The 20959-nt window shown below is 39.3% G+C and overlaps 1 protein-coding gene across 15 annotated transcripts in view; it reads left to right on the forward strand.

The window, feature by feature from the left end:
* Window positions 1-20959, forward strand: part of IMPG2 (interphotoreceptor matrix proteoglycan 2) — an 87899-nt gene that overhangs the window by 14290 nt on the left and 52650 nt on the right. For all 15 annotated transcript variants that reach the window (XR_014077536.1, XR_014077535.1, XR_014077537.1 and 12 more), the window contains exons 5-8: window positions 6652-6701; window positions 8497-8579; window positions 13991-14152; window positions 19929-19987. Coding sequence is in view for 9 of the 15 variants with exons in the window: in XM_081572385.1 (XP_081428511.1) it covers window positions 6652-6701; window positions 8497-8579; window positions 13991-14152; window positions 19929-19987 (354 nt within the window). In the remaining 6 variants the exon portion in view is untranslated. The remainder of the gene's footprint in view (window positions 1-6651; window positions 6702-8496; window positions 8580-13990; window positions 14153-19928; window positions 19988-20959) is intronic.

The raw sequence follows: 20959 nt of genomic DNA on the forward strand, positions 1-20959 counted from the left end.
TACAGGTGTGGCTGTCCCAAACCGCCCTCTTCCGCTTCCCTCCCCATCCCATTCCTCTGGGTTGTCCCAGTGCATCAGCTTTGAGTGCCCTGTTTCGTGCATCAAACTTGGACGGGTCATCTATTTCACATATGATAATATACATGTTTCAATGCTGTTCTCTCAAATCATCCCACCCTCGCCTTCTCCCATAGAGTCCAAAAGTCTGTTCTTTATATCTGTGTCTCTTTTGCTGTCTTGCCTATAGGTTTGTCATTAACCATCTTTCTAAATTCCATCAGTTCAGTTCAGTTCAGTCGCTCAGTCGTGTCCGACTCCTTGCGACCCCTTGAATTGCAGCACGCCAGGCCTCCCTGTCCATCACCAACTCCCGGAGTTTACCCAAACCCATGTCCATTGAGTCAGTGATGCCATCCAGCCATCTCATCCTCTGTCGTCCCCTTCTCTTCCCGCCCCCAATCCTTCCCAGCATTAGGGTCTTTTCCAATGAGTCAACTCTTCGCATGAGGTGGCCAAAGTATTGGAGTTTCAGCTTCAACATCAGTCGTTCCAATGAACACCCAGGACTGATCTCCTTTAGGATGGATTGACTGGATCTCCTTGCAATCCAAGGGACTCTGAAGAGTCTTCTCCAACACCACAGTTCAAAAGCATCAATTATGCGGCGCTCAGCTTTCTTCACTGTCCAACTCTCACATCCATACATGACCACTGGAAAAACCATAGCCTTGACTAGACAGACTTTTGTTGGCAAAGTAATGTCTCTGCTTTTAAATATGCTATCTAGGTTGGCCATAACCTTCCTTCCAAGGAGTAAGCGTCTTTTAATTTCATGGCTGCAATCACCATCAGCAGTGATTTTGGAGCCCCAAAAAATAAAGTCTGACACTGTTTCCACTGTTTCCCCATCTATTTCCCATGAAGTGATGGGACCAGATGCCATGATCTTAGTTTTCTGAATGTTGAGCTTTAAGCCAACTTTTTCACTCTCCTCTTTCACTTTCATCAAGAGGCTCTTTAGTTCTTTTTCACTTTCTGCCATAAGGGTGGTGTCATCTGCATATCTGAGGTTATTGATACTTCTCCCGGCAATCTTGATTCCAGCTTGTGTTTCTTCCAGCCCAGCGTTTCTCATGATGTACTCTGCATATAAGTTAAATAAGCAGGGTGACAATATACAGCCTTGACATACTCCTTTTCCTATTTGGAACCAGTCTGTCGTTCCATGTCCATATATATGCGTTAATATACTGTATTGGTATTTTTCTTTCTGACTTACTTCACTCTGTATAATAGGCTCCAGTTTCATCCACCTCATTAGAACTGACTCAAATGTATTCTTTTTAATGGCTGAGTAATATTCCATTGTGTATATGTACCACAACTTTCTTATCCATTCATCTACCGATGGACATCTAGGTTGCTTCCATGTCCTAGCTATTGTAAACAGTCTGTCTGCTGTTTTGATTGGGTAATTTTGAGATCATTTATTCTTTCTTCTGCATCATTTATTCTGCTATTCATTGTTTTTAGCTCAGCCTTCATCTCAGCAAATAAATTTTCTAATTATTCTTGGTTCCTCCTTACAGTTGCTAGTTCATTTTTATGGTGATCTGCATTTCTAGTGTTAACCTCTTTTAATTCCTTCAGTATTTTCATTACCTTCTTTTTGAACTCAGTGTATATTAGACTGAAGAGGTCTGTTTCATTGTTCCTTTAGGGGAATTCTCTTAGTCTTTTAACTGGGAGTGGTTCCTTTGCTTCTTCATTTTGCTTGTATTTCTCTCACTCTGTGAGTCTAGGGGAAACAATTATCTGCTGTTGACTTGGAGAGCTATTTATAAGCAAGAGCGTCCCTGTGTAGCTTGTGTGGGTTTAATACGTTTTTGGTATGAGGGCTGTTTTTGGTTTGAAAGCTTGCTGTCTCTTTTCTCAGCATGTGCTGGCTACGATCCCTTTTATAGCGGGTGTTCAGGTGCCTGGCCCTGTGCATGCTCCCAGGGACACGGAGCAGCAGTCCCAGCTACCTCTGGAGTCCAAGATGGCAGCAATAGCTGCACCTGGAGCTTATGTAGAAGAGGGTAGGTGGTGCCCTGCCTTGAAAAAGAAGCTCCCATGGCAGTTGCACACATTTCCTTCTGCGCTCCCTGGCAGTGAATGGCACCTTGATTTTCTGATGGGTCCAGGCATCTTCCCGCACTCCTCCATGTGACACAGCACACCTTGGCTCCCTCAGGGTGTCACCACATAGCCAACTCCAGTCCTCCCTGTATCTGAGCATGGAAACCGGAGCCTCAGTATCCAGCCCCCGCCCCAGCAGATGAGTGTCTCAGGCTGGGGAGTGCTGCCAGTCCGGGGGCACCAGCCCTCTGTGCAGCAGGCCTCTCTCCACTTGTCTTCCGCTGACTGGTTGAAACCTTTCCTCTTTCACAGCTCACTCCCAGGAGTGCAGGTCCCATCCTATTCCTTTCTCTCCTTTTTCTCTTGTCTTACTCAGTTACATGGAGATTTTCTTGCCCTTGTGGAAGTCTGAGATCTGCCAGCATTTAGTAGATGTTCTATGAGAATCCTTTCATACGTAGATGTATTTTTTATGTATTTGTGGGAAAGGGTGAGCTCTTTGTTCTACTCCTCCACTATCTTGATCCAACCCCTACCCCTGTTTTATGTTTGTTTAGCATCTCATCCTTTACATAATGCTTCTGTATAATGATATTTTATTTAGTTTTCACCAACACCTTGGTGAAGTAGGTAGAGCAAGAGATATTCCTGTTTTAGAGATTAGATCTTGAGGCCTAGAGCAACTGAGGCATCTTCCCAAGCTATACACAAGGTTAGTGATACATCTGGAACTAGCACCCAGGATTCCTAACTCCTTGCTTTTCTTGTTAAATGCTGATTATAGTTAACAGGTTCTAGAGCAAGGCACAGTATAGGAAATTGTAAAAGGGAGTAGTAATCTAGGTATGAAATTATTGTTGGCTTGTTTTACTGTATTTTTGTTATTTATTTATTTATTTTTGGCTGTGCAGGGTCTTTGTTGCTGTGCGTGGGCTTTTCTCTAATTGCAGTGAGTGGGGGCTACTCTCTAGTTATGGTACGCTGGCTTCTTATTGCTGTGGCTCCTCTTGCCGTGGAGCACAGGCTGTAGGCACACGGGCTTCAGTAGTTGCTGCTCACGGACTCTAGAGTTGGTAAGTTGTAGTGCACAGGCTTAGTTGTGGCATGTGTAGTCTTCCCGGACCGGGGATCGGACCTGCATTGGCAGGTGGATTCTTATCCACTGAACCACCAGGGAAGTCCCCTACTATGTTTTTAAACATAGGTTCCATGTGACTATGGTATTTTTGACACAGTTCCATCTGAATTCTACTGACATGATTAGGCAGTAGCTGTGAGGAAAAAATTATGTGCTGGATCAGCTGAGGAAATGAGACAGTAGATGGTTGTTTGCTGCTGACATTAAGCCAAAGATCTTAGCTGACCAACTTCAAATTTGTGGCTTGGCCTAGAAATGAAGCATTTCTGTCTCCAAACTCAATACAGCTCTGTATTCTAATTCTGTTGTAAGCGACATTCTAGGACATCCCTGTAGGAGGCATACCTAGTGAGAAAATGTGAAAGGATTCATGTTACTGTCTTTTGAAAGAAGTGTAGGAGGATGAGGGATTAGGTGTTGGGAGTGTTGGACAAGTGTTTTAAATTACTGACAGTTGCCTACTTACCATCATTGTGCTTAATCTCTCAGTCATATCCGACTCTTTGTGACCCTGTAGACTGTAAGCCACCAGACTCCTCTGTCCATGGGGATTCTCCAGGCAAGAATATGGGAGTGGGTTGCCATGACCTCCTCCCGGGGATCTTCCCAAACCAAGGATTGAAGTCATGTCTTTTGCATTGCAGGTGGATTCTTTACCATTTGAACCACTGGGGAAGCCCTTACCATTATTAAAATAATGTTATTTTTTGGGAAAAAAAAAAAAGGTTATTTTGAGTTCAGTGAGTGAAATCTAGTTCTATTGAAGTAAGCAAACTTCTCCATTCTGAATGCTTGCTTACTTACTTAGAGAATTAGCTTAAATTTGATTTTGATGTGGGAGACAATTTGACCAATCCCTGTTGAGGTCTGGTTTCTCTGCCATGTCATCTCAACTTCCTATTCTGGTTACTGTATTGTGCTTTGTTTTACTTTGACCTCTTTGCTCTTCATACTTGATTGCTCTCCTGCTTTGACTGGGTTTCCCTTCCTCTTTCTGGGTCCTTACACATTTTGATTTTTAGGGCATTTAGTTGATGTAACACCACTATCATTAAGATCAAGGAAAACCATCCTGGTTGCCCTTCTAGGGAATATGGATCACATAAAGGCCATGTGATGTGGAATTAATGTGGGTAAGAGAGAGGTTTCTGGAATCAAATGGGCCTATTTTACACCACAGTTCCTTCATTGGCTAGCTCTGTGACCTTTTCTTATCACCCAGGTCTTCCTCTACTCATCATTCATCAAAATGACTTACCCAGATGTCATATTCCTTTATATTCTTTTGAATGGCAGCTCACCAAGTAAGCAGGTTCCTGCAAATGTACCAAAAATAACCAGTAGTGATAAGTTTGGTGTATTGGTTTAATATGTTATTCTTTTTAGATAGTATTTTTAAAAACCAGGAGAATCTTTATGGTGAGATTTGTTTTTTTTGGCCTATGTTTCTCAAATTTTCTACCAAAGCTTGGGGGTTTAGGGAACGTGGCCTCAGCTGATTCCCCCACTCCAATTCCAGTCATGAAATGTCTTTGAAATGATCATATTGTAACTTAATATTAATTTAAACTTTATATTGTACTCTATAATACAGCCACACGTGTTTTCATATTAATATGTTTTATTTATTTATTTTTAAACTTTATTTTGTATTGGGATCTAGCTGATGAACAATGTCGTGATAGTTTCAGGTGAACAGTGAAGGGACTGAGCTAGACATATACATGGATCCATTCTCCCCCAAACTCCCCTTCCATCCAGGTGGCCACATAACACTGAGCACAGTTCCACGTACTGTAACAGTAGGTCCTTGGTGGTTATCCATTTTATTTTATCTATTTATTTATTTATTTATTTTTATCCATTTTAAATATAGCAGTGTGTACATGTCCAAATTCGTATCAGTTTTTGCTTAGCTCTCTGTGCTTTTACTTTAAAGTGAAAAATTGCTGCTTCAAGATGTGTGCCACATGTATCTGGTGGCTGTGAGCCCATGATCTAGTTTAGAGCAGCAGGACAATTTGAAGGAGCGGTTCTGAAGTGAAGATGGGGCTCACTGAGACAGAAGCGAGTCTAAGAGGGAGACATTTTGACTGCGTTTAAATCATCCTTGAAAACTACCTGTGGAAAGTTGAAGAGAGTTTTCAATTACTGTGTAATTATTTAATTACTTTAATCAATTAATTTAATTAATATATAGTTAAATTATATATGTAGGGATATGTGGAAATTTGGACTCGCGGAAACACCCTTTCTTCAAGGACTTTCTCAGATTATCCTCTGATCTCTTCTGATCTTTGCCTGCAGTTGCAGGGTTGAATGGTAAAAGGATAGCCAGGGGACCGGAAACCTGGGAGCAATGTGGCCTATAGCAAATCATGTCTCTAAGCTTGACTTGTTTTATGCTAAAAAGTTTCATGATTCTGTGATCTCTCAAATGAGATGAGATTTGAGCCTATATGTTCCCCGTGACTGCCAGTACTTTTGTGTCTGAACTGCTTGTTGGGTTTATATTATGTTTGTTACTGTTTTCTGTTTGGTGGTAACCTTCATAGACTATGAGTATGTTGTTCACAGCTGTATGCCAAGTGCCTTCTATACTAGACTGGATGGTCAATAGTATTTATTTATTCCAGAAATATCTATTCAGTGCCTATTAAGTGGTAGTTTCTGTTTTAAGATGAAGATACAGTGCAAATATGGCAGATAAGGCCCCTAATCTCATGGAGATTAGATTAGATTCTTTTTTTTTTTTTCCTTAGAGTTTAGATTCTTGAGGCAGTCTTGATAAATAGATATTTCTGTGATGATGGACATGTTCTTTACTAGGCTGTCAATAAAATAGCCATTAGCCACATATGACTGTTGAACACTGAAATGTGAATAGTGTGGATGAGGTTCTGAATTTTGACTCTTTATTTAATTTTAATTTAAATTACCACATACATCCACTGACTACCATATTAGGAAATGCCGTTCTAGAAGACTAAGGATATGGACATAGATAAAGAAGTAGATAAATAAATTAACAGAATGATTTCACATAGTGAAAAGAACTGAGGGAAAAATTGAAACAGGCTTATGAAATAGTAAGGAAGTCCTATGTAAGGTGATTATGTAGTATTATGTATTATGTAGGGTATATTGTGTGTGTGTGTATATATGCATACTACATCATATGTAGTATTATGTAATGTTATATAGGGTGATTGGAGTTGAGTAGGCATCAAAAAAATGTAAAATAAATGAGTTGTATTTTTTTTTTAATTGCTACTTAGTACTTCGGTTTGGGAATCCTTATTTGGAAATCAGGTGAATTCCTTTCTGGAAAACAAACCCCAAAATAAACCCTCACATTTCTGTCATTAACTCCAGACATTTTTTTTTCCTAGCTCTGAATTGTCATCTCCAGTTCCTGTTGGTGACATGTCAACACTGGGAGGTATGCTTTTGTGCCTTTATTCACTTTTCTTTTAAAATTTATTATTTAATTGCAAGGAAGCTCAATTTTCAGCTCATATTTTAAAAAATATAAATTTGTCTCTCCTTGTATTGCTGAAGAAGTCTCAAGAAAAAGCAGTTGCTTTTTCACTTATTTTATGACATTATAATTGGGTACTTAAGAATCTTTAATTATTAAGTACATAATAGAGAATCTAAAAACTACTTAAGACAAACCTACAACCTAAAGAATTTTAAGGCAAACACTTTGTAATTACTGCTTATGTCAAAAGGTAGAACCTTTCTAGCTCCACTATTTGTCATTTGTCTTTTAGAGTTTCCCAGAATAAGGATTTTTCTGATTGCATTCTGTGGTATATATACTTTGCTTGTTTATGTTTCTTTGACCTCTACATTTCCTGTAAATTAATAGTTGATTTCTTTATTTTTAATTGTTTTTAAAAAAAGTTCTTCTTTGTTGAAAATTGCAAACATACAAAAAATAGCACGGTGAGGCCCAGCATCAACAATTATAATTGTTGGCCAATTCCAACCTACAGCCACTTCCCCTCTCTGAGAGTTTTACTGGTTAGTTTTACTAGATAACTCCTTAAGGATAGAGACTTTGTATCCCTGGAGGCTTGCCTAGAGCCTGACATATAATAGGTATCAGTAAATGCTTGTTGAATGAGTCGTATTTATTTCTTGTGCTGAGCAAATTCACGTGTCTTGAGGTTAAAATAGGAAAAGGAGTACGTCAAGGCTGTATATTGTCACCCTGCTTATTTAATTTATATGCAGAGTACATCATGAGAAACGCTGGGCTGGAGGAAGCACAAGCTGGAATCAAGATTGCCGGGAGAAATATCAATAACCTCAGATAGGCTGATGACACCACCTTTATGGCAGAAAGTGAAGAAGAACTAAAGAGCCTCTTGATGAAAGTGGAAGAGGAGAGTGAAAAAGTTGGCTTAAAACTCAACCTTCAGAAAACTAAGATCGTGGCATCCGGTCCCATCACTTCATGGCAGATAGATGGGGAATCAGTGGAAACAGTGGCTGACTTTATTTTTCTGGGCTCCAAAATCACTGCAGATGGTGACTGCCACCACGAAATTAAAAGACGCTTACTCCTTGGAAGGAAAGTTATGACCAACCTAGATAGCATATTAAAAAGCAGAGACATTACTTTGCCAACAAAGGTCCATGTAGTCAAGGCTATGGTTTCTCCAGTGGTCATGTATGGATGTGGACTATAAAGAAAGCTGAGTGCCGAAGAATTGATGCTTTTGAACTGTGGTGTTGGAGAAGACTCTTGAGAGTCCCTTGGACTGCAAGGAGATCCAACCAGTCTATCCTAAAGGAAATCAGTCGTGAGTGTTCATTGGAAGGACTGCTGTTGCAGCTGAAACTCCAATACTTTGGCCACCTGATGCGAAGAGCTGATTCATTTGAAAAGACCCTGATGCTGGGGAAGATTGAGGCCAGGAGGAGAAGAGGACGACAGAGGATGCGATGGCTGGATGGCATCACCAACTCGATGGACATGGGTTTGGGTGGACTCCAGGAGTTGGTGATGGACAGGGAGGCCTGGCGTGCTGCGGTTCATGGGGTCTCAAAGAGTCAGACACGACTGAGTGACTGAACTAAACTGAGGTTAAAATGCACAGAATTTTGCAGATGAAAAAGCAAATGACTTATATGAATGGCATCAAAATCAGTTTGTTGTTTCCTGATAGACATTATGATTTAGTCATGGACTGAATTCATACACGTGTTTTTGTTTTTCTTTCTAGATGCTGGTCTCAGTGTTCCATATCCGGGGGTGACCTCCTATGAAGGTATCTCAGAGAGCAGCTTGGAGAAGCCAGAAGACAGTGTGAGTGATGTTCTGTTTCATTATTTAGTTTCTAACATGGAGAACAGGGATTTAGAGAGGTTTATTGTTCATTGCCAGACAACACAAAACTTCAGGTGGTTCCTTTTATGGAAATGTAGATTCTAAAACCAGTACATTAAAAAGAATCTGAGATTCCTTGGAGAGCCCAGTAAGTCTGCTTTTGGCAAAGAATAGATTTGAATTGTAAATTAAATGACTTGGAGCCTGGGGAGCTGTCATCATGGTAAGCCCACTGTCTTCTGTGGGCTGTGTGCATAATTTATTGTGAGGGTTTTTGCCTATGTTCTCTGTCTCTTAATAAATCAGGACTTAGTCTTCTCTTCTTCAGAGGGAAAGGATATAGATTTTATGTAGTTTAAAGACGTACTGTGCTTTTTAAATGCATCATTACTAATAGAAATCTGTCCACTAAGAAGCATTAAGGCTATCACATTCCAAATTTTTTGAGAAGTAAATGCTTCTAAGAAGATGGAAATGTTTCATTAGAAATTTTATTAAATATGCATAAATCACAGATTCCTTAATACAGAGCAAACTTTGAACATACTCACTAGAAAGGTACAGTTTGTTACCTTACACCTTCTCTTACCAGCTGTGAAGTCAAGTCATGTCACCCCACTTTATCCACCACCTTCCCTGTTACTGAGCAAGGCTGGAGGCAGTTTGGGGTCCTTGTATCAATACAGTTACCTTTATTATTCGGTAAAACTGTGTCCAAATTAGATGGTACTAGAAAATATTGGCATTTGATAAATATTTGAATAAAAAGTGATACTGTAGTTCTGAACTTGACACTGAATGTTATGGTGTAGATCTGGAAACTTACAGAATGAGATAAAATTCACTGTAATGGAAATGAAGAGATTATGTGTAATCAGTTGGAACATTTCGTAACAGAGAGAGTAATTTGAAGGTAATTTGTAGAACCAGTAGGAAGACAAAACAGTACAGGCATACACGACTAGTTCAAAGTGAAGCTTAATGTACAGTGTTACAGTTCATTTTCTCCACTAATACATTTTTCAGAGACTGTTTTAGAAATTACATACTTTATTCCTGTTTTGTTAGTATTTACCCTATATGTTATCATGTGTCTTTAATCTAGCAAAGTTTAAGTTTTTCAGAATCTTTGTCCTTATCCTGAGTCTGCAGGAACATTAGAACATTAAAATAATTCAAGTGATTACCCTACTGTTTTATATGTTATTTTCAGTATTTTTGTTCTTTCTTTCTCTCCTTTAGTTCTCTCTTTTTAATCTCACAAATCTGACTGACTGCCTCATTTTTATTTTATATAGTTAAAATTTTTTACATTTACCCAGCTGTGTACTGTTTTATTTTCTTAAAATTCTTTTTTGCATTTTAGACCTCTCTTTTAGAATAATTTTCCTTCTGAAATATATGCTTCTGGTATTACTTTAGTAAGACTCTCTCACTGGTTCAATCTCAGTTTTTGGTCACCTGAAGATTTCCTTATTATCTCCTTATTCTAGAAAGATACTTATAATCTGTATACATTTCTAGGTAGTTTATTTCACTATCTTCTAACTTTTATTGTTACTATCAAGAACTCAGCTAACTATTCAGTTCTTATTCCTTTGTGGGTAATCTATTTTTTCTCCTACTGTTAAGATACTACTCTCTCTCCCTCTCTGTATTTGTGTAATGATGAGAGATAATGACTGAATGTCTCAAATTTATAATAGACTAAAAACCTCATGTTAAGGTAGTACAATAAATCCAAAGCAAACTAAATAAACATAAACACACTCCCATACCCACTTTTGTAAAACTATAGACTCCCAAATACTATATGGTGTACTACTGTAAATATACTATAATATAGTATAACTGCAGGCATATCTCAGATATTGTGGGTTAACTTCCAGATGGCCATAATAAAGTGAATATTGCAATAAAGCAAGTCACATGAGTATTTTGGTTTCCTCGTGCATATAGAAGTTATGTTTACCTCTACTGTAGTCTGTTGAGTGTACAGTAGCATTCTGTCTAAAATAACAATGTAGATGAGTTCAGTTCACTTGCTCAATTGTGTCTGACTCTTTGTGACCCCATGGACTGCAACACGGCAGGCTTCCCTGTCCTTCACCATCTCCCAGAGCTTGCTCAAACTCATGTCCATTGAGTCGGTGATACCATCCAACCATCTCATCCTCTGTCATCCCCTTCTCCTCCTGCCTTCAATCTTTCCTAGCATCGGGTTATTTTCCAATGAGTTGGTTCTTTGCATCAGGTGCCCAAAGTATTGGAGTTTCAGCTTCAACATCAATCCTTCCAATGAATATTCTGGACTGATTTCCTTTAGGATGGACTGATTGGATCTCTTTGCAGTCCAAGGGACTCTCAAGAGGCTTCTCCAACACCACAGTTCAAAAGCATCAATGCTTCGGCGCTCAGCTTCCTTTATGGTCCAACTCTCACAGTCCATATATGACTACTGGAAAAACCATAGCTCTGACTAGACAGACCTTTGTTAGCAGAGTAATGTCTCTGCTTTTTGATACACTGTCTAGATTTGTCATAGCTTTTCTTCCAAGGAGCGTCTTTTTCATGGCTGCAAGTCACCATCTGCAGTGATTTTGGAGGCCAAGAAAATAAAGTCTCTCACTGTTTCCATTGTTGCCTCATCTATCTGCCATGAAGTGATGGGACTGGAGGCCATGATCTTTGTTTTTTGAATGTTGAGTTTTAAGCCAGCTTTTTCTCCTCTTTCACCTTCATTAAGAGGCTCTTTAGTTCCTCTTCACATTCTGCCATAAGGGTGGTGTCATTTGCATATCTGAGGTTGTTGATATTTCTCCCGGCAATCTTGACTCCAGCTTGTGCTTCATCCAGCCTGGCATTTCTCATGATGTACTCTGCATATAAGTTAAATAAGCAGGGTGACAATATACAGCCTTGACGTACTCCTTTCCCAATTTTAAACCAGTCCAGTTCTAACTGTTGCTTCTTGACCTACATACAAGTTTCTCAGGAGACAGATAAGGCAGTCTGGTATTCCCATCTCTTTAAGAATTTTCCAGTTTTTTGTGATCCACACAATCAAAGGCTTTGGTGTAGTCAATGAAGCAGAAGTCGATGTTTTTCTGGAATTCTTTTGCTTTTTCTATCATCCAACCAATGTTGGCAATTTGATCTCTGGTTCCTCTGCCTTTTCTAAATCCAGCTTGAGCATCTGGAAGTTCTTGGTTCATGTACTATTGAAGCCTAGCTTGGAGAATTTTGGGCATTACATTGCTACCATGTGAAATGAGTGCAATTGTGTGATATTTTGAACATTCTTTGGCATTGCTCTTCTTTGGGATTGGAGTGAAAACTAATCTTTTACAGTCCTGTGGCCACTGCTGAATTTTCCAAATTTGCTAGCATATTGAGTGCAGCACTTTCACAGCATCATCTTTTAGGATTTGAAATAGCTCTGCTGGAATTCCATCCCCTCCACTTGCTTTGCTTGTAGTGATGCTTCCTAAGGCCCATTTGACTTCACACTTCAAGTCACTTGCAGTGATGGCAGGCCCTAGGAAGCATCACTGAAAGTACAATATAGTAACATATAATACAGTATTGAGGATACTGCAATTTCACAAAAATGTATATAGAGAAAATTTTCAGCTGTTGTCTCATATGATTGGGTATATGTCTGACTCCCTCATTTTATACCTTTTGTCTGTTAACCACTTGTTCTTAACTTTCATTTCTTTGTCCCTCTGTGTTGCATTCAGAAATGTCTTCCAGTTCACTTATTCTTCCTTCAACTTAGTCTAATTTGTTGTTCAAACTGTCTATGTAGGTGTCTTTGATCTGACTTTTCAACATGTATACACCTGGCACTTTATGTCCTATCCCTTGTAGTATTTGACACTAAAGCCTAGGTCACAAGAGATTGCTATATACACTGTGTACGCATAGATTACTTAATCACTTCTCTGGATTTTTCTATCTCTTGACTTCTGGTTTATTTTCTTGCAAACCAGGTATGCATTAAAATCATTAAAAAATTTAGTCAGCATTTTAGACATTGTATTGCAGCAAGGTTACTAAGGATATTTCTTTTTTTTTTTCTTTCTTTTATAGTAATACTGAAAATGGAAGTTTTTATTTAAATTTAGTGAGAGAAAATTTAATATTGAAGAATGCAAAGTCTTGTACAAAATCCCTTAATTCTAAAGGTTTTTATTAGTTTCAGTATGACTCAGCAGTATGAGGAAAAACTAGTAAAGCAAGAGTACTTTTAGGTTACATTAACAGAAATTAGAATCTGCTATCAGGAAAGTGATAGTTGTACCATATTTTAATTACCAGACCTCACTTATGTGTATCATACTCTAAGGAAGACATTAAGAGCCCGAGAAGTGTCTAGAGAAAAGGAACTAGTGAAAAGTCAGGAAAGATGATAGGTGCCTATTCTTATTTGAAGGTTTCTCTGGGGCCTATAGTTTTTATATGCATCAGGGTTTCAGAACTAGGATCAATGGGAATTTGTAGGGAAATATATTTGAGTTTTATTGGGCTTCCTTGGTAGCTCAGCTGGTAAAGAGTCCACCTGTAATACAGGAGACCCCGGTTCTATTCCTGGGTAGGGAAGATCCACTGGAGAAAGGATAGGCTATCCATTCCAGTATTCTTGGGCTTCCCTGGTGGCTCAGCTGGTAAAGAATACTCCTGCAATATGGGAGACCTGAGTTCGATCCTGGGTTGGGAAGATCCCCCAGAGAAGGAAATGGCTATGCACTCCAGTAAGCTGGCCTGGAGATTTCCATGGACTGTGTAGTCCATGGGGTGGCAAAGAGCTGGACACGACTGAGCGACTTTCACATTTTTTTTATGGCTGTTCTCAGGACTGTTTTCAGGCAGTTCTATTAAAGGAATGTCTACATTGTTTTCCATAGTGGCTGTACTAATTGACATTCCTACCAGTGAATGAAGATTCCCTTTTCTCCACATCCTCTCCAGCATTTTTATTTGTAGACTTCTTAATGATATCCATTCTGAGAGGTGTGAGGTGATATATCATTGTGGTTTTAATTTGCATTTCTCCAATAATTAGCAATGTGTAACTTTAGCTTTTTCTACTAACTCAAAGGTGGTGAACTTTGGTGGTTATCTGTGGAAAATTTTCTTGTTCCCTGAACCAGTGACCACAATCACTGTGTATTCAAAGGAATGCACAAATACACAGTAATTTTAGTAATTTTAATAATAACCTGTCTTAAAATCTACCAGTTAGTTTCAAAGTCAAATACTATATAAATAGTCATCATCAGAAATTGCCTTTGGCACAGTGTCCGGTATATCATAGGTGATCAGTAGATATTTGTTAACTGAATGAGTGAACATTGACATTTATTGTTCTTTTGCTAAAAATCCAGGTTAGCAATGAAATTGAGAATGTGATAGAAGAATCTACAAAACCAGCCGCTGAGCAGGTTGCAGAATTCAGTATCCACCTTTTGGGGGAACAGTACAATGAAGAACTACAGGATCCTTCCAGCTTTCACCACCAGCGCCTTGTAGAAGACTTTATTTCTGAGGTGGGTGATTTTGGGGATATGTTTTTATTCTTTTTTTTTTTTTCTTTTCTGTATACAAGATAGTTTGCTGGAGTTGTAAATTTCTCATGTTAACACTGGTTAAAGGTAGGTTTAGGATTTAAACTTTCCATCTACTTGATTTGGTGAGTAGTGATTTAGCCATTTCTTTAGAAAGCTCTGTGAAAATGTCACCAAAAGATAAACTATTTCATTGAAACAAAGTTTTGTATCCATTTGCCATATGCCAACAAATAAATGCTATTTCCAGCTTTGGCCACACAGCCAAGGAAGAATGTGTTCTGTGGCATGGTTTTTACTTGACAATATTTGGAGAAATGAGCATCTTTGAGATACTATATGTAGTGTGTTGTTTTTCTTGAGGGAACAATACATTTAATTTCTTTTAATTTTGTATTTGTTATTCTTTTTTAAAGTTGAAAATTTTTGAATAGTTAATGCATAGGTAGTATGAAGCCCCAAGCTCAAGGAACAAAAGGACATCCAGGACAAAAGTAAATTTTCCTCTTATCTCTGTTCCTTGGTTAGAAGTATTTTTAAAAGGGGGTTTCTTTACAGAATTGTGCATTAGACCATCTCACAACTTTACTTTCTGGAAGAATTCTATCTAGGGACATAAAGTTGAGATTTTTTCAAGATACCGAGAGCCCATCTCCTCTGTCTGTCAAGTGAAAGGGTACATTAGTCCTCCTGTTTATTTCTTTTCCATCCCTCTTGATGGAGTTCTCTGTGGCCAAGTTTTTTGATTCCATTACCTTTGACTAATTTCCTTCTCTAGACATTGTGTCTAGATGAGAAAGAAAAATATGCATCTCTCAGCCAAGCAGCATCATTGCAGCCATCAGACATAGGGAGTGTGGGCTAGACAATTAATTTTCCTAGCTGTGTGGCCAATTTGTGAGGCTATATGGTATGTGGAAGAAATGTCAGCCAGGCCAGTGGCCACTTGGCATCGGACAGTGTCTTGGATCAGCTGTTTGGTTCTCTCTGCTCTTGGATTAAGGAGCCTTTAATAAACCTCGATGTTTGGATAAACAGTTGTGCTAAATGTGCATATTTAGAGAAAGTCTAATAAACACTCTGAAAAACATTTCCAGCAGGGATTTTATGAGGTAGGTAGCTATTGGCTCAAGGTGATTTGAGGGTGATGAAGGATCAGTTCCTTCTCTGGCCTGTTTCTACATACGTGTCCTTTTACATGGAATGAAATGTTTACCAATAACCACTTCCCTGTGTTGAGCTGCAGAGTCAGGGTCATGTCTCTGAAAGGTCCTGTCTCCATATCTACTGCAAACTGAAGGAGACCCTCAAGCTCTCTCCCTTCAGGACACAGTCATGGGAATTGTTCTTTCAGTATTATATTTTCGGGTAATACTGGAAGATACACAGGGAAAAGAAAACCTGCTTGGGAGGATTGAGATTCAGGAGCTGTTACATTTTTTTTTTTTTAATGAAGAGCTGAGGAAGATGAACTTGGGGTGCCACCAAGAGTGACATCAAAGAGGGAAAGGTCATTGTGCTAGGCTTTGGAGTGTGGATATCAGACGACAGCCACAGAATCAACACAGTGTCCTTGCATAGTGCTTTGTGTCCTACAGGCTGCTGTGTGTCGGTTTGCTAACAGCAGCCAGGTGGATAATCAGCTCCATTTTATAGATGAAACCCATCAGGGCGAGTAACTTGTTCATGGTCATTTCGGCTTCTAGGAGTGGAAGGGAAAATCAGGTCTCCTCCTTCCTTTGAGAAACAGTTCTTTCCTTTATATCATACAGAGTCCCCTTCAATTATTTTTTATAATTTTATTTATGTATTTATTTTTGGCTGTACTGGGTCTTCGTTGCTGCACAGACCTCTCTAGTTGTGGTGAGCAGGTTCTACTCTCTAATTGTGGTATGTGGGCTTCTCACTGCAGTGGCTTCTCTTGTTGCAGAGCATGGGCTCTAGGGTCTGCGGGCTTCAGTTGTTGCAGCCTGTGGGCTTAGTAGTTGCGGCTTCTGGGCTTCAGAAGGCAGGCTCAGTGGTGGTGGTGCATGGGCTCATTGCTCCATGGCATGTGAGATCTTCCTGGATCAGGGGTCGAATCCATGTCTCCTTTATTGGCAGGTGGAGTCTTTACCACTGAGCCACTAGGGAAGCCCTGAGTCCCCTTCATTTTAATTCAGGTGAGAAGCTGTGGTGAACCTCACAGTTCTCCCAGTCCTGGTCCCAGTTATAAAATCATATTTATCAAAGGAAAGAGGAAGAGGCATGTGATTCAGTGAGAAGAGTATGGGCTTCAGTGTTAGAAAGATCAATAATTGAATGAATTCTGATTCAGTCACTCACCAAATGGGTGATCCTGGGCAAATTAGTTGATATCTCAGTCTCAGTTTCCTCAATTGCATAATGGGGAAACTATGTATCTCTTGGGATTGTTGCAAGGATTAGAAGTAATATTTCAAAGCACCAGGTACATAGCAGTCACTCAATAAATTGTACCTGTTATTAATCTTGTTGCTAATAAAGTGGAATGACTTCTTACAACTGGGCACCTAGGTAGTAGCTAACTGGGTATGATGAATTAGAAAACGTATTTAAAGTCAAAAAATGGCAAAGCCCCAGATGAGATGGGTTTGTTGTTATTTGGTCACTAAGAATCATGTCTGATTCTTTGCAACCCCAAGGACACCCAAGTTTCTCTGTCCTTCACTATCTCCCAGAGTTTGCTCAAATTCATGTCCATTGAGTCACTGATGCCATCACATCATCTCATCCACTGCCACCCTCTTCTCCTTTTGCCTTCAATCTTTCTTAGCATCAGGGTCTTTTCCAGTGAGTCGGCTCTTTGCATCAGATGGCCAAAGTATAAGAGATTCAGCTTCAGCATCAGTCCTTCCAATGAATATTCAGGACTGATTTCCTTTAGGATTGACTGGTTTGATCTCCTTGCAGCCCAGGAGACTCTCAAGAGTCCTCTTCAGCACCACAATTTGAAAGCATCAGTTATTTGGTGCTCAGCCTTCTTGGTGGTCCAATTCTCACATCTGTACCTGACTACTGGAAAAACCATAGCTTTAAGTATACAGACCTTTCTCTGCTTTTTAATATGCTGTCTAAGTTTGTCATACTTTTCCTTCCAAGGAGCAAGATGGGTTTAGTATTAATAATAACATGCAATAACACTGCATTTTGCAGCTATGGAGTACTTTTAGCTATGCTCATGTTAATCTTAAGAACTGATGTGCTTAGTGGGCAGGGAAGCATTAAGTACTATGAAAGAAGACTTATGCCTGGCCACTCTGCCAGTGAAAAATAGCCAAGACTAACCCTCAGTCTTTGCAGTCCTAGTCCTGTGGATTTTATCCCCACCCCCATCCTTCAAGAATTAGCACTTCTTTGTTTTCTCTCAGAATAAAACAAGGTGAATTATTGTAGCCAAAAATTTTCACGGGTTTGGATTCTTTATCCACAAGGAAGCAAGATTTTTGGTGAACCAAGGTTTTAAAAAAAATCTCATTCTCCTGATTTTATGAGAACTTGGTTTTAAAAGCAGATGCCCAGAGATAGCTCCAGTTCAGTTCAGTCGCTCAGTCGTGTCTGACTCTTTGCGACCCCATGGACTGCAGCATGCCAGGCCTCCCTGTCCATCACCAACTCCCAGAGTTTACTCAAACTCATGTCCATTGAGTCGGTGATGCCATCCAACCATCTCATCCTCTGTCATCCCCTTCTCCTCCCACCTTCAATCTTTCCCAGCATCAGGTTATTTTCTAGTGAGTCTGTTCTTCACTTCAGGTGGCCAAAGTATTGGAGTTTCAGCCTCAGCATCAGTCCTTCCAATGAATATTCAGGACTGATTTCCTTTAGGATGGACTGGTTGGATCTCCTTTCAGTCCAAGGGAGTCTCAAGAGCCTTCTCCAACACCACAGTTCAAAAGCATCAATTCTTTGGCGCTCAGCTTTCTTTATAGTCCAACTCTCACACCCATACATGACTACTGGAAAAACCATAGCTTTGGCCAGACGGACCTTTGTTGGCAAAGTAACGTCTCTGCTTTTTAATATGCTGTCTAGGTTGGTCATAACTTTTCTTCCAAGAACCAAGCATCTTTGAATTTCATGGCTGATTTTGGAGCCCAAGAAAATAAAATCTGTCACTATTTCCATTGTTTCCCCACCTATTTGCCATGAAGTGATGGGACCAGATGCCATGATCTTAGTTTTCTGAATGTTGAGTTTTAAGCCAGCTTTTTCACTCTTTCACTTTCGTCAAGAGGCTCTTTAGTTCCTCCTTGCTTTCTGCCATAAGGGTGGTATCATCTGTGTATCTGAGGTTATTGATATTTCTCCCAGCAATCTTGATTCCAGCTTGTGCTTCATCCAGCCCAGTGTTTCTCATGATGTACTCTGCATATAAGTTAAATAAGCAGGGTGACAATATATAGCCTTGACATACTCCTTTCCCGATTTGGAACCAGTCTTTTGTTCCATATCCAATTCTAACTGTTGCTTCCTGACCTGTGTACAGATTTCTCAGGAGGCATGTCAGGTGGTCTGGTATTCCCACCTCTTTAAGAATTTTCCAGTTTGTTTTGATCCACACAGTCAAAGGCTTTGGCATAGTCAATAAGCAGATGTTTTTCTGAAACTGTATTGCTTTTTTGATGATCTAACGGATGTTGGCAATTTGATCTCCAGTTCCTCTGCCTTTTCTAAATCCAACTTGAGCATCTGGAAGTTCACAGTTCACGTACTGTTGAAGCCTGGGTTGGAGAATTTTGAGCATTACTTTACTGGTGTGTGAGATGAGTGCAATTGTGTGGTAGTTTGAGCATTCTTTGGCATTGCCTTTCTTTGGGATTGGAATGAAAGCTGACCTTTTCGAGTCCTGTGGCCACTGCTGAGTTTTCCAAATTTGCTGGCAAACAGCCCCAAGTCCACTAATAACTTCTCTTGTTCTGGTGTTGGCCCCATTAGTGACTTAACCTGGTGAGACTGTCACCTTCTTAAATGTTGTGGGTAAAATGTTCGATTTTGTTAAATGTGTATTTGTACGAAACTTCATATATTTTGGTATTTAGTCCAATCTATCACTTCTCCCTGCTTTAGTCACTAAGCTCGTACTTGTTTATGTAGCCTGATTTTAGAAACTTGGTGATAAAACTGGTTTCTGCAGTTGTGATGCTCATAAATTGATCTTTTGACCAGTCACTGCTTTATAACTTCCTCCGTGACCACCAGTCAACAAAGCCTAAGCCCAGATGTGCAGATTTCTTTCTTATGTTGGCTGTGTTCACAGTCCTTTGTGTCATAGGAACAGGAAACAGATGCCACCAGATATTTTACACTTACAGGAAATGAACACCTGACTGGGTGTCAGTGTGTGTGCCGTGGCCAGATTTCTAATCCATACAATTACATTTTAAAATGTCGTTACAGTTTCTTTTGAAACTAGTCCTTCTTTTCACATTTCATCACATAAGGGAAAAAATAGTGTTTTGCCATTAAAAGTGTTTTTTATAATTTGGAAAAAATAAATATTAAAGTAAATCGAAACCTTAAAAAACAAAATAGAAAAAATGTGGCAGGGTTGTGGTAAAAACCATTTTCTAACACTGTAACAATTAGAATTTTCTTAGCTTTCTAATCCATGTATATCCATGTATGTGTACAAGTTTCTAATACTTATAAACAGTGCACTTTATATTCTACTCTTAAAAACGTTTTTGTGTGTGCTTTTTACATTTCTACATAGTTACAAATTTTTTATTTTTGACAGGTGGAAAATGCATTTACTGGGTTACCAGGCTACAAGGACATTCGTGTACTTGACTTTAGGTAAATAGACTTTAAAAATGCATAGGTTTTGTAGCAGTCTTTATTTCAAATGGATTATCCTTTTGTGTTTATTGTATGTACTCTTAACAACAATGATTAAAAAATGACGTGAATTCTGTAATTTGGTATTATTTTGTTAAATTCTTATTCCTAATACTGGTTTTTCAGATGAGGAAACCGAGTTAAAAAAAGGCAAAATAATACATTCAAGGAGATGTCCTAGATCTGTAGTTGGGCCATGTCTCCAGCTTGCTGCTGAGAAGTTATGTGTTTTATTTGGCACTGAGGGGAGCCTGGAGTGAGGTTGGATGTGATTTAGTGTGCTTCTGAAGGCTCATCAGTGCTCCAGTGCGGTCCCTTTGATGTCTTGATGTATAGTCATTCTGGAGGGGATGTGTTTATCAGCATAGCAATTCTGGGTAAACCGGACACCTCTATTTAGGACATTGTTTCCCTGCCTAAGACCTGCAGCATCATACTTGTGCACATTTTATTGAGTGAATACTTTGTACTGGCCACTTTACATTCCTGAGTTCACATAATCTTCCACTCTTTTAGCATAAATATTGCTATTAATACTTGTTTTGCAGAAAAACAAATAGGTTTAGAAGAATGCAATATTAGCCCAAGGTCAGAGAGAAGAAGAGGGATTTTGAAACAAAGTGGCTATCTTTATATCTCTGGCTCTTAACCTCCAGTGCTAGACTGAGTCCTCTGAAGCTTTGGAGCATGTGGATGGTGACTGTGGCCCAGCTATTGGATGCAGGGGAGCATGGGCTTAATTGACAGTGTCTATATCTTAACTTTAGCATAGTCTTGTCACAACTTCTGCGTTTTCCAGAAATAACAGCAAGCACTTACATAGCATTTATAGTGTGCCAGGCTTTCTATCTATATTAACTCATCTAATGCCAACAACCATACTGTGAGATAGTTACTATTATCCTCATTTTTTTTTCCTGGTAAGGAAAC

The sequence above is a fragment of the Giraffa tippelskirchi genome, chromosome 2, assembly GCF_054371585.1.
Source record: "Giraffa tippelskirchi isolate mGirTip1 chromosome 2, T2T-mGirTip1v1.2.pri, whole genome shotgun sequence".
NCBI classification, from domain to species: Eukaryota; Metazoa; Chordata; class Mammalia; order Artiodactyla; family Giraffidae; genus Giraffa; species Giraffa tippelskirchi.